Here is a 17,281-nt window from a genome sequence, read left to right on the forward strand (position 1 = left end):
TAAATGTAAAGGGGGGGATGGGAATCCCACTTTACTTCTTGGGAATAGTAGTTCACCCAAGAAATAAGAATTAAAAAGGGAAGTACAAAGGGGCAACAAAGCCTAAGCCCAAAAGATATAGGATATATAAATCCAATTACACACTATCGAGTGCTAAGGAGAATTCTCACAAAGTGCTAATTCTTCTCTACCTTAGAGCCCTCCAGCTCTTTTGCTAAACTTTGGGGCTTTGAACCTTTTCATTCTGTTTGTTTTCTGTGTTCATATCTTTTGGTTATGGAGTTTTAAACAACTCCATAAGTGTAATGTTTTTATTTGTGTTACACAGCACCCTCAGTGCAGTGACGCAGGGATGTCTTTTAGACTTTCCCAAAGGTTTAAATACCTTCTCTGGGATAAATGACTGTTTCCCAGAGAATGTAAAGTGAAATTGACTTTACTAGTCTTTCCAAATTCCTAGAACCAGCACACACCATCTTACAATGGAGTGCTGGAGAGGTTACATAGTATCCCCTGTGTCTAAATACTCATGTAGCAGTCAAATGCTACCCTTTCCGATTGAAAAGGCTAGTGGCAGCGGTTTTACAACGAACTACCATGATTTTTTAGCAACCGCGAACACCGGTAGCTAAAAATCACGGGACCCATGTTTTTCAAGATGGCGCCTTAAGCCCCTTTGTTTAAACAGGCCCCGGTCTTCTTTTTTCGACGTTTCTTTTTGGAAAGGTCCTTCAGTGTTTGTCTCTGCGCGCCAAAACAGGTTTGGTGCCTTTGTTCGTGTGCCTTTGGCGGGCTTCAGGACTGAAGACCGCCTCTGGCGTCTGAGTGTCTGGGGTGGGCAGGAAGTGAGGCAGGTGCCCGAAACTCCCTGTGCTTAGACTCCTAGGAGACCCAAATGCACTCTGGCGTGATTGGCTGGCTGACTGTCCGGCAAGGACAGCCACCCTGCTGGGTGAGTGACAGCTAGGCTGGAATGAAAGGGAGAGAACTGTTTAAAAGGCAAGTCTCGTGGACTGGAAAGCATAGTCGGCCACTGGAACGAAAGAACTGAAGACAGCTGCTGCAACTCCTGGACCGTTGGTTTGCCCAGTGAAGCCCTGCTGCAGGTCCGAAATTGCCAAGTTCATCTCGACAGAGAAGCCCCTTCTAGGACGACTTCTTCCTTTGAGTTGGTGGGACCAATCAACTTGTAAGCGACCTGGATACCATTCTCAAGGCTGATTAGGATTAACCAGGTAGAGGGGTACCAGCTTGTGTGCCTGAATCTACAGCTACTGGAACTGAAGTGACTCCATCTGGTTTGCTTTTTCGACTATCCCGTGCAGTGCAGGAGTCCCCAGACGTCCTCCCTCTTGTCCCCACGACTGAGGCTCAGGAAAAGTGAGATCTGCAGGAACTGCCAGGAACCAACGACTTCAGCTGCATTTGTTTCTTCATACTAAAGGTACTGTGCTAACCCGACAGAGAACTCCACTCTCGCGATGAAAGTTCGTGAAACTTTCGCAAGTTGCATGCCTAATTAGCTTGTGACCCGACATACGATTCTTTTTCGGCTAAGCAACTTCTGAGAGCTTTTGCAAAGACTTTACTGCTTGATATCAGAACTGCTCTTTCCTATCCAGAACACTAGCCCATTGAATTTGGCATGGCCTATTGACTTGAATTGAACTGGTGAACTGAAACCATTTGCACTGTCTAAAAAGTATATGTGAACTATTCTACTTACCGTGTCCCTTTTGCTCACTTCTAAGTAACTGAACTGCCATTTGGCTCCTATTTCAGGGGAGCTGAAACTGTCTCAAAATCTTAGTGTTTTGTATTGAAGTGTATTTGTATATAATATTAAGTTGCCTCCTTCTAGTGAAATGTTTTGCAAATGATTGCGTAATAAATTAAAAAGTGTTTTACCAAGAAACCTTGAGTATAAGTGTCTACTTGAACCACTGTGATTGAAAATACTCTGTAAACTTGTACTGCTCACATCATTCACTCTTGAGATAAGCCTGGCTGCTCAGCTCGCTACCAAAAACTGTGTGGTACAGACTTATACCAAAGGTTGGTTTGGCTAACACCTGTAGTCTTAAGTAGTGTGCAGTGATCCCAGAGGGTACTGCATGCAATTTTCCCGTAACAAGACAAGAAACAGCTACCCATAAAAAGAGAGACGGTGGGGGGGGGGGTAGAGAGATACCCACTGACCTAGGAATAAGGGGGGGAAAAAAATCACTTAGTCCAGCAAAAAGTCCTGGGGTTGAAATAGGTCGAGAAGATTTAGCACTGAAATAATCTTAGCTATCTATAATAATCATTTATTTTCTATCTAACCTCTAAGTGTATTAGTGTTTTCTTGGATTAAATGTATGCTCAGAGTTCTTTGTACCTCACTGCAGCCCTCCCCCCTCCTTAGAATAAGCTTGGCTGCTTGCCATTCTACCAAACCTTTATGTGGTTCAGACCTAAACTAAGAAGTGTAAACCTGTTCACCTAAGGTGGGCATTTGCAAGTTCTGTCAAAGACAGTAACTTGTATAAAACTCCCTAACAAACTATAAACACATACCAGGAGAGGAAGACACTTGCAGCTTAAATAGAGCAGACAGAGAGTGACCTTGGTTTTCTATAGTTATTACATTAGCACAATCACATAGGCTTTATTCAACGGAACAAATAGCTTTGTTTTGTGCGTGAGAAATTGCTCAGTCTATTGAGTTCAAACAAACTATCAAGCTGATAATTTGCTGCATTTAGTCGACAAACAGAATCTAAAGGGGCAAATAAATGAAAAAAATTAATAGTGTAGCATGGAGGTCCGTGTGAATCCATAATATTACTAGGGAAAAATGGCTGAATTATTTCCACTACTTAGGATGTACCAAATCTCTTGCTGTGTTGAAGGATATCCATGAACAGTGCAGCCAGACATCACAAGCTATATGTTTAAATTACAGGAACAAACCTTTTAACATAATGTTTGGCAATTTCTGCAAGACTACCAAAAAGAGTTTCATTCAAGCAAAGAAAATCAATAACATCTATGGCATATGTGCAACCACATGTTTTCAAAGTACCTGCTCGAGATAACTGGTTGTTCTTGAGGCTGGAGGGGCCTTGCTTGTTGAGCAGCTGCTCCAGGTCTAGTGAGGCCCAGCATGTCCTAGGGAGTTAAACATGAATAAAGGAAACATGATCCTCACAGAAGCAATTCAAATATAGGAAACAGAATTATGAAACCTCCAAGGGAGGCATAATAGCCAAATGAAAGTGCAATGTTTCAGTCCACAGACCTGAATTTGCTTTGCCGTTAGATCTTTGGTCCCCCTGAAGACATAGCTTTTAGAGATTCCTTCACAGCTTAGTTCGTGAACCTGTACCATTCTCCCAAATGTAATAAGCCCAACCAAAGCATCAGGTGGTAACAAGCTCAGAGACATCTGAAGGGATTCCTTTAAAGCTTGCAGATCTTCTTCCTCCAAACATGTATCCACTACATACAAGAAGATCAGAGGTGTCTGCGGCCCACGCTATTAAGAAGAGAAAAACAAAGTGTGTGGGTTTCTGTAACTAATATACACTGTACGTATCAGTTTACATCAAATAATGTTTTACTATGGAAACCATGTTAAAGCTTCTAGCTTGATAACTTAAAATCAACAATGACATTTTTTATTTTCCAGGTAACCTTCTATAGACATAAAAATGCATCATACGTTCCCACACCATGGACAGATCTTTTGTTAGGCATGGACAAGAAAAGGGCATTTGCCCCCAACAATATTACTGCACTGTGGGCATCTTTCATTGATGTCTGCTGTAAAGATATCATTGATGCCAGAGGATCTTACATAGTATTGAAGTCTTTGACATTGTCAGACATAAGTGACTTTGTGCAGATGGAAATTGCACCACACATCTTCCGCAGGATTTCCGTTTGTGTTGTTCTAGTTCCATTTTCTAATACTCTTCCCTTCAAACTATTAGCATTTGGGACGGCTTTATTTTGTAAGTAAAGCCCTAGGCAATCTTTACCATCAAAAACATTTAAAGCACAAACCAGGATCAAACGTCTGGTTTATTTTTTTCAACAGCAAAGATGGAAACCAATACAAAAAGGTCTCCTCCTTTTTTCTGGGATAAGAGATCAGGTCAGCTGGCCAGCCTTAATGAGAAAACTGGGAGCACTTTATCAAGTCTTCTGTCTACCAGACGTGGCTTGCCCCAGTTGAAACAGGGGGCAGCGGGGCCTGCCCTGTACTCTGATCACTTGGAGGATCCCAGAAAAAGAGAAAAAGCACAGTACATAGTGCTTCAGTGTTTCTTTGGACCACATGCATATTACAATTTCATTGTACTGATTCTACAGCCTTCTCTCCCTTTCAAGTCGAGCCTGGTTGCTCTGTCTATGCTACCATGAACTCAGGTGGTACAGCCTTGTACTAAGAGTGGAGTCTTGTACTGTCTCAGTTGAATGGTTTTACTAAGCCCTTAGTCGGATTTCAGAAAAACTGTCCTAACAAAGACCATGCACTGCACTCGGGCTTGAGGACGCAGGTTATTGGTGTTTTGCAGCCAAGTAAGGTTGCAGCTCGTCGTGGGATGGCTTGAATTGAAGCTGGTCTTAGGACTGACTATGCCCACGAGCACATGGGAGGGAGTCCGCCTCTTCGGAGCTTCCCTGTCGATTTGAAATCAGGTCAAGGCAGCAGCAGTACTTCAGCAGGCTCCTCTGGTCGCTGGAAGTTGCTGCAGTCGCCTCTTCGTTTCTTTTGTTCCGGTGGTCAACTTGTTTTTTGCTTCAGGATCCTTGCCTCTTATCCTGGAACCCAGCCAATCAACAGTCATGCAACACTCACACTTTGCATGGTGGCTGTTCCTTCAGGACAGTCAACCTCCCAGTTTGAACTTGTTACAGGCAGGCTACCAGAAGACAAGGAAAAACAGAGTTTCGACTCCTCCCCTGCTTACAGTCTTCACAGACACTCTAGCCTCGGGTGAGCTTAAAGGATTCCCTCCAGAGACACTAGGCAAATCAGGACCCCCACCCAGCATGGCAGAAGAAGAGCCAAAAAAGGACAAGCACACAAGAAATGGCAAAAAAATAAACAGCTAGGTCAATGATGACCCTTCTGTGCATTACTGCGGCTGTGAATACAACCAGGGTAGGAAAAATACACAAAAGTCAGAACAATGTTAGGCAAGAATTGATGTAGTAACCCTGAGGGAGAGTACACAACACTTGTCCTCTTGGTATTAGGTAACCCACCTTTTGGCTTAGGTATGTACTACACAGGTAGTTAGTGTGACTGGGCAGCCAGGCTTATCTCAAGAGGGGTAAATGTGAGGTGTAGAGTTGAAGCAATGAAATTCACAAATACAAGTAACACTTACACTCAAGGTTTTAGTTATAGATAGTTATTTATCCGTTTTTAACTAAGCATTCTTTAAAAAGGGCAATATATGTAACAATCAAATATACTATAAAGTACTTTTCCAGAATCAACACAAAGCTAGTAGATACTCTTTAGACATTCTTTTTACACACTTCCTACACCCCGAGGTGACTTCACTAATTGGACAGTAATGGCATTTATATATCCCTAGTACACTTTGTAGATTGAGTTTGTAGAAAGGAAAGGTTAAGGGAAAGAAAAAAGGTTAAACAGGTTCTCAGAGCATGTGAGCACTCTACCAATGAAGTCTAGACAAAAACCTTTACCAGCAATAATAGTTTAAAACCAAGTTATCACCTCTGAGGGACAGTAAATATCAAAGTCAAGTGGACAAGGAGAGTCTGCGGGGAGCCAGGTTAGCCAAACTCAATTGGAGCACAGTCTATGCAGCTGAGGCACTTCGCAGATAACCAAGTCTTGCACAATCTTAGAGAGTTTGTTGGAGAAAAATCACTGTAGGGTCACAAGCTGTTAAAATTGTGAAGGGTAGAGCTGAAATCAACTCTAGCAAAGTAGCTACTGCAAGTCCCAACTGAGAAGAGCAAAGCTAAAGACACTGAGGTAAGTACCCCAATTCGGAACAGTACCGTTGGTTAGAAGAAGTGGTCCAGCTGGCTTCTGGCTGGTTGCAGAGATGCAGATACTGAGTTCCTGGGCCTCAGTCGTGGGGACAAGAGGGAGAACGTCTGGAGGACTCCTGAGGCAGCAATTCGGAGGTCAGCGGCAGCAACGAGCTCTTTTCAGATCAGTGGCACTTTGCGGTTTCAGGGCTCGTTAAACATCACCAAGGCGGATCTTGGACACTGGTTGGGCTTCCTTCACTGCTTATGTCCTGCACTCTGGTCAGGGACTCGGGAACTGCTCCCCCTGCTTCTGGAAGGTCCTGGGGAGAATCCTGGAGCTTCTGGCCAGATTGCAGATGTTGCACTAGACTATGGATTTCTCAACCCCTGGCACTCGGTTCCTGCAGTAGCAAAGAAGTACAGTCAGTCGGGGAAGATGATCCAGTGGAGTTCGTCTCGTGGTTAGTTGGTCCCACTAACTCAAGGGAAGAAGTTGTCCCTTCTGGAGCTTCTTTTGTCGATCAGAAAAAGGAGTTTCAGCACAGCAACAGGGCTTCACCAGGCATGTCAAAGGTCCAGGAGGATGCAGCAAGCTTTGTTCACTGTTTCTTCGTCGGGTGTTCTTCCCAGTGGTCGACTCTGCCTCCAGTCTCAAAACCTTCGCCTTTTAAGCAGGTTTCTCCCATACATGCACAACCTAACTGTCACTCAAACAGCAGGGTAGCTGTCCTGAAACCAATCAGGGCTGGGTGCTTTCAGGCATTCCTAAAGATAAAGGATAGGGGGGATCTGGAACCTACCTCACTTCCTGCCCTTCCAGATACACTGGAGCCAGAGGCGGGTTTCAGTACTTTACCCCGCCAAAGGCAAAATGAACAAAGGGCTCAAACCTGGCTTAGCACGAAGAGTAAAACTGAAGAAAGACCTCACAAACAGAAAATGGCGAAAAAAAGAAGACTGGGGCCATGTTAACAAAATGGTTCAGCCTGCAGTAGAAAAGCACAATGGTAGGAAAATTAAACCACTGCCACCAGCCATTTAAAATAGTGAGGGTAACAAAAAATGTTAGATGAGTAAGTAGGATAAGGGGCTACTAGGTACCCCCCCCTCCCAGCACTCCATATAAGATGGGGTGTGCTGGACTTACAAAAGAGAAAAGGTAAGTAAAGTCAATTTCGCTTTACGATTCTTGGGAACAGTAGTTCACACAAGAAAAGGTATTTAAACCTTAGGAGAAATCTAAATGATTTCTCTGACAATGCAATGAAGATGCTTTGTGTCGCCATACAATATGTAGATGCCTGTAGAGTTTGTCAGACTCCAAAAACAAAGGAAACGAATAATCCAAATCAGGTCAAAACACATGAGAGAGGGAGAAAAAGGTCTCACTCCTTCAGTAATAGAAAATCACAAGTCCCAAGTCCAGCAGAAGAACTGTGGGTCTGTAAGGTTAAAGGGAATTAGCACAGAAATTAGAATTCTCCCCAACAAACACATCCACTGCCACTAGCCATTCAGGTATGCTGGTCACCGTAACAGAAATGTTACAGGAGCAGTGAGAAATGGAATACAGAGTAGCCCCTCAACAATCCACATAAGGTGGTGTGTGCGGATCTCACAAAAGGAAAGGTAAGCATGATAAAATGTATCCCCCTATCCTTGAGAACAGTAGTTCTCACAAGGAAGATAAAGACTATAAAAAGGAAATCCTAAAAGGCTCCCAGCAACACTGCACAAAAGGTGCTGTACAAACTACAGACGCCTTATGAAAGTATGGTGGACGGCTTGATTCCATAAAAATTAAGTACAAAGCCGTAAACATGGGTTCCCATGGTCAGAGCCAAAGAATGAGTGGGAAAAAGGCTCCCACTTATTCAGGAGAACAAACAAAATCCCACGAGTCCAGCAAAAAGTGCTAAGGATCTCACAGTTGGAAGAGTTGGCATAAAAATGAAAAATATCCCTAACACCGTTCAGCCCCTAACACTTACCTGGGATCTGCTCTTTTGCTGAGCTTCGGAGGGTTGCAGTCAAGCGATACTTGCATCCCCTCCCAGGTCTATACAGAGCTAAATTGGGGTGGACAACCCTTTGTGTTCTTTACCCAAAGAAACCTAACTGATACTCTACTTGAAGAAATTTCTGCCTGGTTCACTGATGAGCTGCCTTTTCTCGCTCAACCCTGGTCACTGAACCTCCGATTCGCACAGTCAATCGTCTTTACTTCTCACAGTACCACACTCTGCTGAGGGAGTCTGGGGGAGTTGGATCAGTTCTCTGGCGTGTCCTTGAGGTCTCAGCAAAGATATGGACGAGGTCGACCTTTCCATGACAAAGCACTCAGAAAGGGCAGCAGGTCTCCTGGTATGTGTGTTTCTCAGCTCTGGAAACTCACAGGACCTCGGAAGAGGGCTTGATTCAAAGTTCATCTTGGGACTGGTTTTTCACACTGGTCAAAGGGAAGGAGGAGTCCTCTTCAGAGTTCCTCTGTCGCACAGAAAACGAGGTCAGAACAGCAGGGATCACGTCACCGTGTTGCAAAGGGCCTGCAGGTGTCTGCTGTCGTCTTCTTCGGTTACTGCAGCTTCCAGTGGTCGACTTACTTTTCACTCCAGGAGCCTCGCCTTTTACACAGTTCCAGCACTCGCTCCTCTGCAGTCTCCCTCAACAGTTCACAGGAAGGGGCAGGTGGCTATGCAATCTGGACAGCCAGACACCGAGTGGGAGCTGGTTCCATTCAGGCATTCTGGCAGACAAAGGACAGGGGGGGTGGAAAACTCCTCGCCCACGTCCTGCCTGCCCCGACACTCTGGAGCCTAAGCGGGGACACCCAAAGGTTCCCGTCAAAGGCAAAATACACACAGGCCTCCCACTCTCAGAATGGTATTAGAAGGCCCACAAAGAACAACAACGCTAGTATTGGCGAAAAAAGAAGGAAGCCCCCCGAGTTAGTACTCAGGTGCCCCTATTGTGCCTATAGAAACAGCCTGCGGTACAAAAATCACACAATAGTTGGTAGGACATGTCCACTACCACCAGCCATCACTAGGAATTTGTCTATGTGACAAAAGTCACAGGAGCAGAGAGAGAAAGGGGATACTTGGTATTCCTTTGGCACTCCACATAAGGTTGTGTGCGCCAATCTCTCAGGCTATAAAGTTCTACAAGAGATACCCCTCTATCCTTAAGAACTGTAGTTGCTCTAGGATATAGAAAAGAATCTCAAAGGAGGACCCTAAGTGTCTCCAGCAACACTGCTCATAAGGAGCTGTGTAATGCAATAGTAAAATACATATCCCTTAAGAAGAGATATGGAGGAAAGTAGAATCCATAAGAAAGTAAAATATAAAAGAAAGAGTTCCAAAAACGGAGCCCATAATAATCATTACGTGGAAAAAGGCTCCACTTTTTTTTAGGATTAAAGAAAAAGGTCCAGAAGTCCAGCAAAAAGTGCTTGGGGTCTCACTAGAAGAGGGGATGAAACATAAACATGATAAATCTCTTTAACAAACATCTAGTGCATCAGTGTTTCCTTTAACTAAGTATGCTCCAAGTACTGTGTGCCTCACTACAGCCCTCATCCCTCCTAGACTAAGACTGCTGCTCAGCCATTGCTACCAACCTTTAGGTAGTTCAGGCTAAACCTAAAGGGTGTACCCTGTTCACTAAAGGTGGGCTTTCTAATGCCTTGTCCCAGACTGGACTTTACCAAAAAGCCCTAGTATTGCATGTTGAACACAATTGCAAGTTTCTAAAGTAATAGGCCATAGGTGTAATAACTTTCAGAATAACTTAAACAGTAACAAATCTCTTAGTAAAGCTATCTGAAACATATGCAAACCTTTCCAGCGTATGATAACCTTTGAAAACATTGTTCCAACCGGTTTTAAATAATCCAACCTTAGCTTCTGAGTGTCTCACAATGTTCAGAGGGCCATATGCCACCAGAGGTTAGGAGTTGAGCAGGATAGGCGGGATACAGTGTTCAAAAGTGGCAAAGTTCAACAGGATCTCTTCTGCGTTTGCAGGTAGGTAAAGTTAGGTTTTGTAAGTAAATGAAGCCTAGGGGTTTCCTTGTGAAGTTGCCTCAAGGACCAGTGTCCTAAGGCAGGACAGATTACAATGGGTTGTTGTTAGGAATGTTTTTTTCTAAAGTCCAACTTGTGTCAGACTTCATAAGACTTATGTCTTGGTATTAGGGACCCAACTCTTAATATAGGCCTGAACTTCACAAGTCAGTAGAGTGGCTGAGCAGCCAGGAATATCTTAGGAGGGGGTTATGTGAGCTGTAGAGCAGTACACAGAAATCAGTACATACGCAGACCCAAGAAAGCACGTACTCACTTAAAGTTATATTACTTATTCGATTCCAAGATGGCCGCCAGTGAGTGAGGATGTGTAGTTCTCAGCTCCGCTCCTGGCCGACTAAGCAAGCCTTGCTTATCTGATTTCGGAGGCAGGCAACAACCACGAAATAAAGGGCTGAGGCAACTGGAGACCCACTTCAGTGTTCACCCCCACCCTCCATAGTGTATAGGAAGGATCCCGCTGGATTGCGGAAACAGGGCGTCACGTGGAGTTGGCGAAGATGATCATCGGCGAAGACGGTGCAGTAGCCTAGAGGTGGAACGTGGAATAAGGAGGTGGCCCGACCTTTGATGTGGCTCGGAAGTGAGGAAAAGAACCCATGGTGCACTGGTGTGAAGGTGGGAACAAGCCCTCAGTAAGGTAGGCGGCCAGTGAGGAACGCATAAAACCAGCTGCAGAGACTGAATATCATTGGGGCTGCACCCCAGATGGTGCTTCATAGCTAAATAGCAGCTGGTGGAGGAGGGGGCAAGCCAAGGGTCAGGCGGTCTCATCAATACGGTGAAAGTGATTGGGACAAAGAAAGCAGACCGTGAAGCACATAGTTATATGAGAATGATACTTTCCTGGCGTGAGATGGTGGGTGAGCGCCCTGGTGGAAACATAATGGGTAGCTACAACTTGGCAGATCCCTGTAGCATGCTACTTGGGCACGCCCCTTAAAGGTGATAACCAGTTAGGCTGAAAGTGGTGAAAAGGAGAAGAATCACTGGTGGACAGGGAGTGCCAAGGGAGTGGCACACATACAATATAGGTGTGCATAAATATAAGAAACGGGGAAGCGGGAGCAGAGGCCCATATACGGGGTGGGTGGCTGCCCCCGGTCACGAGTGGTTGAGAAATGTATATAGCAGTTAAGTGGGGAGACGCCTCCCAGGTGCAAAAACCTAAAGAAAAGGACACCCCAGCCAGAAGAAGGCAATCCCAAACTGCGCAGGAAGGTCAACTGGAGCAGTGTTGGAAACAGAGTGGTGAGGATACACCAGGGGCCCAAAAGAAGGACGTTGAGGAAGAGAAAGGGGGCGTCCTGGAGAGTGGGGAGATGGCTTTCAGCAAGGAAGACCTTAACGGATGCCTTAGCAATATGGAAGGAAGAATCACAAACAATTTTCAGGAACAGTTCACTTTGTTACGAGAAGAACTGAGAAACTCCCCAAAAGATGTTAAGGGGGTAGTGAAAGAGGGTGGATGCTACTGAACAGGGCCTCGCCGAGATGTCGGAGGTCTAACATTCGGGTGAAGTGTTTAAGTGAGTCAATGCTGGACACCGATTTGAAGAGTACGATTCAACAATGTCTTGGAAACTCGACGGACGTACAGCCGGAAGACATAGGAATTGACCGAGTCCATAGGGTGGGACCAAGGAGAAGGGAACCAGGAGCTAGAACAAGAGATTTGTTGGTTGCTTTAACTTCATATGGCTTAAAAAAAAAAAAAGAACATTTTGCATGCAGCAAGAATAGATGGGAATATCTCAGTGAATGGGGCACAGGTCCAGCTGCTCCAGGACCTGGCGCAGGTAACACTGCAAAGCGAAGAGACATGGGCCGGGTGACATGTGCTTTGATTGGAAAACAGATCCAAGTGGACATTTCCATTTGGTTTACTTTTCAACCTGGAGGGCGTACAGCATCAAATAACATTAAGTGCGGAGGTCTAGCACTGCTTAACTTGGAGGAAGAAGGGCATGGAGAGAGACAAACGAAGCCCTCCTCCCAAAGTCAGATGCGACAATGTGACTGGCCTATCGTGCAAGGGAAGAGGGGTGGCAAAATTGAAAGGTCCGCTGGGCAGAGGACAAGGGGAAGGCGCGTATGGTGTCTCTTAGGAGCAACCAGTGAAGCGAAAAACAGAAGGGGGGGATGGGTAGACAATGTGGGGCTGCTTATTGGTTATTTCACCTGGAGCAGAGGGCTGCTGGATAATGTCTAGTAATCTGAGGGAGGTGTTAAGATACTTCTCAGTGGGGGTGACCTCAGGTAATTTTCCAGGCCAAAGCTTTGGGGATGGTCCCTGAGGTTATCATAGGATCTTCAGCCTGGTTCTGAGATGGTTTGTTTGCAGGGGGGTGAGGGAGAAGGATGGGGTGGGGGGGTTGGTTGTTGGAGGGTTGGGGGCAGAGGGTGTGGAGAAATAGTTACGGTCAAGAGGCTGGGGAACGATATAAGCACGCATTGAGCAGTACAATTATATTTTGTGTTCAAGGTAGTATATGATAATGTAAGGGGATTAAATTCTCCTGTAAAGTGTTAAAAGCTGAATGAAAAAGTAGAGTGTGGATGTCATATTACAGGAGATACATATTCAGGAGGCAGATAAACCTGCTTTGAAATAGTGACTTTTCTCCCATATTTTTCAATCTAATGCAGTGGGGAAGGCCTCAGGGGTAATAATAAGACTCAAAGATACATTCAGGGCTACGATTGTGCGGTACCTGGTGGACATTGAGGGGAGAGCTCCATTTCTACTAGAGCAATTGGAATATAGACAAATCACCTTGACAACAGTATATGCGCCTAACACAGGGCAGGTTGGGTTCCTACAAGAGGTAGTAGCTGTCTTTGTGCTTATAATGCGCTGAAAGCCCGCGGGCATCAGGGCGCGGGGAGCGCAGAGAAGTTCAATTCACATTAAGGTACTTTCCGGGTGTATGGTGCCTCCTCAATTCTAAGGATGCATCAGGAAACTACTGACTTATTGGAATAGGAAGGTTTTTAAGGCTTTCCTGAAAATGAGGTAGTTTCCCTCACGTCTAAGCGTCACTGGTAATCCATTCCAATGTTTGGCTGCCCTAACAGGGAAGGATCTTCCCCTTCCAGTAGCTCATTTGACCTCAGATATGGTCAGAAGACCCGTGTCTACTGATCTTAGACATCTTAGGGGCGCGTACCTGAAACATTGTTAAATAAGCCGGTGCTTCCCCAAAGAGACATCTATGGACGATCGTCATTGCCTTAAACTTTACTCTATCCTCCATTCTAAGCCAGTGCAGCTCTTTTCTTCCTTCTGATATATGGACCCTCTGATTTTTCTTTTTGATGATGCGAACCGCATCATTTTGCATTACTTACCATTTATTTAGCTCTCTCTTAGAGGCTCCCAATAGCAAAGCATTGCCATAGTCCAAACGGGACAGCACAATTGCTCTAGCTATGGTAGCCGTGTTGATTTCGTTTATAAAGGGTCGAATAGCTCTCAGAAGGCGTAGGTAATACCTATTATTTTTGTGCAGGTAGTTGACCCGAGCGCCAGAGCCCAATGAGGCTTCCACCATCATACCCAGGGTTTTTACTTTAGATACCACTGGTATGATGGCTTCTTTAATGAGGAGGGCCTTGTATTGAGTGTCCAGCTTGGATCTGGCCTGAGTTGATTCGAAAACCATTTTTGTGTTGTTTAAACACATCCAGTGCCTCTGCATCCAAGTGTCAATGGTGTTGTATATTTCCTCTAGCTTAGCACTGTCTACAGCGTAGTCTCCCATTAATTCGAAAATCAACTGCGTATCATCGGCGTAATTGGTAAAAAAAAATATGCCGATGTTTTCTAGCAGTGAACAGAGATTTCTTATGTAGAGGTTAAACAAGAGTGGAGACAAGCTGGCTCCCTGAAGGACACCAAAAAGTATCAGGGTTGCTTCTGAAAAATGTTCACCCCAGTGTATTCTCGCCTTCCTGTCCTTAAGGAAGGATGCTAACCAAGCCTGTGCTGTTGGCGAACACCCCACTAATTTGTCCAGAGCCGATTTGAGAAGCTGATGATCTACCACGTCGAACGCAGCGCTGAGATCTAGCAGCATGAGTAACCCAGGTTTAGCTTTCTCAATTAGTTCCAGCATGTGTGTTTGTAAATCCAGCATGGCTGACTCTGTGCTGTGGGCCGCCCTGAAGCCTGATTGTTGTTCGTGTAATACATCTACGGTTTCAACATATTTTTGTAACTGATTGGTAGCTATTTTATCTAAGATTTTTAAGATAAAGTTTGAATTTGTGATGGGGCGGAGGTTACTTGGATCCTTAGGATCCAGCCCGGCTTTCTTCACTAGCGGGGTTATCGTGACCTTTTTTATATCCTCTAGAACTACTCCCTCTAAGAAAGAAGCATTAACTATCCTTGTCAGGATTGGTGCGAAGAGTTCTTTATGATCCAAAATGATCTTGGTTGGAAGGATGTTTTCGGCACAAGAGGTTGGTTTCATTTTCAACATAACCATACATAAGTCTTCCTCTGTGACGGTGAGAAGTTAAATCTCTCCCTCCCATTTAGAGCTAGGTTGGAGGGCTTTGCAGCAGGTGAAATAATATTTACGAGTGATTTTAATTTGGCGTGGGAACCTACTATTGATAAAGTGATGCGGAACAGCACTGCCTACACGGGTGCTAAAGGAAAGCTTTGAAAATGTAACACTACGAGATGTTTGACTGACTAAGAGGAGACAAAAGGGGACACAGGCTTTTCTCATATATACCAATCCCTGTCCAGAATCAATTATGCGTGGGTAACAGCATGGCTAACGGGGTAGGGAAGGGAAATAGATGGGGTCCATATCATTGTCCGATCATGCCCCTTTACTAGGGACGGTTCGGAATATGGGGCTATGGCCCTGGAGGTTTCCAGTTGAACAGCTGAGTGATGAAGCGGCGGCAGAGGTGATTAAGGACAAGATTGATGGATATGTTTCTGTTAACGACAACCAAGTTGTCTCGCCAGAAGTGACCTGGGATGCCTTTAAGTCAGTGATGCGGGGGGTGGGGGGACATATTGTTATTGGAAGCGTTAACCTTGTGGGAGACTACACCAGCCTTATCCTCTTGGTAATAGGTAACCCACCTATTGGTATAGGTCTGTACTACACAAGTTGGTAGAGTGACTGAGCAGCCAGACTTATCTGAAGCGGGTTAAATGTGAGCTGTTGAGATGTAACACTGAGATTCACAATTACAAGTATCCAAATAACACTTTTACTCAAGGTTTTCTAGTAAAATAATTATTTGTTTAACATCAGTTTCAAATAAGCCTTCTTTAGAAAGTGCAATATGCAACAATAAAAATACACTTCATAACACTTTCTCAGAGTTCGGATAAGCAAGTAGATGCCCTTTTGGGATGCCTCACACACAATTCCTGCACCTGAGGTGACTTCAATTGCTAGGACAATGCTTGGCATTAATATATCTTTATTTATTTTTTTATTTAGCACTCTGGCTTACATAAAAATGAAAACCTTTGGCTATTGTATTATTATACATTGATAATTTCATAAAATTAGAATAACAAAAATAAAAAACAAAAGAACATAGAAACGAAAATTAAATTAAAGAGACATTATAAAGGATTAACAGAACCATCTACAATGTCTGATACATTGTCATCCGATCTCCATTATAATAGTTTGTCTAAAAAGAGCATGAAAATAGTCTGGGTTCGTTCTGTGTTATTTTGCAGGCTCACTCTTTTTACACCTCTTTCCTTTTTAGGGCTTTACAATTAATTGCGCTTATATGTCTTGCATAGGCAGATTTTCGATTTTCCTGAAGATTAGCAGTATGAATTTTGCCACTGCGAGGTTAATACACATTTCGCCCCCTCAAGAAGAATTTTCCACCAGGTATCAACCTCTCTCGAGCAGTAATCCTCCCAGATTTCGCCCAAATGTGTATATGTCTTTCATTTGTAAGCGCCGGACAGTCCAGTGTTAGATGTTTAGATGTTTGAGATTCGGTTACTTTTATATCTTTGTACAGTCTGCAATGCTTGGGCTCATTTTTGTGTCTTTGCCTATAATGGTCCTCTCTACAAGGGAGAAGATTCAGACGAAATCGTAGATCGGTAGTCCTCAAAAACCAGTTTGGAAAGAGTTCGATATTATGGCAATATGTTTAATTTGTACGGATTAGCCAAAAAGTCTTTATATCCATGATATTTGGCTATTTCCTTTTGTCTCAATCCAAGCAATTGTGAACATCTTTTGCTTTACTCCATCTGGATCTTTCAATAGAGAATCTTCCGTTTCGTTCAAGTTTACTAGGATAGCATTACAAGTTGTTCCCCATTCTGCGAGTGTCGGCTCTGTGTGAGCTTCAATAACTGAGGGCTTTAAATCCTCCAGACAATGATTTTTCAAGACATTTACGATAAAAGGAAATTCATTTCCAATCTGCAATTGCTTTCAGAGATGTTAGCACCAGTTCTTTTCGAATTATTTGGATGGGATAGGATTCAGGCAGTTGAAGTACCGTTCTCCAGAATATTCCTTCAAGAAGAGGCCACATTATCACCGATAACAAGGACGTTTCTGCTCCAGAAGTTAAGATTGATACAACCTTTGCTCTGTAAAATGCCACCAGTGGGGCCTTGGAGAATCTGCAGAGTCGTGTTAACAAAATTTTAGCTTGATTCGCCAGATGATTCGTCTGGTTTCTCAGATCAGTGATTCTTGGGGCCTCATTTCTGTCGTTATTAATACAGACTCCCAAGTAAGTCACAAACGTTACTTCTAGGATTTTCTTGTTTTTTAGCGTCCATCCAAATTTCTTTGTTTCCTTTGCTCTACTGAGTTTGACAAATCTCAGGATTCCCGATTAGTCTGGAGTGATTGTCATGTTAGCGTCGACATAGGTCTGGAGAGCGGTCAACTGATGTTGCAGGCCTATTGGCGTCTGGTTGACCAATACTACATCATCGGCATATATTAGCCTTCCAACTGGTGTTCCCGCTATCTTAGGTGGAAAGTTCTTACTTCTGCGAAGGTTTCGTCTATGTCAGATATAAAAAGATTGTATAGTTCAGGCGCCAATGGACAGCCTTGTTTCAGACCGATATTAGTAGCTATGTTCCTTGAAAGTAGACCTTGATTGTTCAGTCTCACTTTAATTGAGGTATCTTCGTGAAGATCTTTGTTGTT

The 17,281-nt window shown here is 44.1% G+C and overlaps 1 protein-coding gene across 1 annotated transcript in view; it reads right to left on the reverse strand.

Moving 5' to 3' along the window:
* The window catches only part of SEC23B (SEC23 homolog B, COPII coat complex component), a 474,773-nt gene that overhangs the window by 369,814 nt on the left and 87,678 nt on the right, over positions 1-17,281 (reverse strand). The window contains exons 5-6 of the mRNA XM_069607535.1: positions 3,284-3,520; positions 3,068-3,153 (exon numbers count right to left, since the gene is read on the reverse strand). Coding sequence (XP_069463636.1) covers positions 3,068-3,153; positions 3,284-3,520 — 323 coding nt within the window. The remainder of the gene's footprint in view (positions 1-3,067; positions 3,154-3,283; positions 3,521-17,281) is intronic.

Source organism: Ambystoma mexicanum, chromosome 4q, assembly GCF_040938575.1.
Source record: "Ambystoma mexicanum isolate Mex_15411 chromosome 4q, UKY_AmexF1_1, whole genome shotgun sequence".
NCBI classification, from domain to species: domain Eukaryota; kingdom Metazoa; phylum Chordata; class Amphibia; order Caudata; family Ambystomatidae; genus Ambystoma; species Ambystoma mexicanum.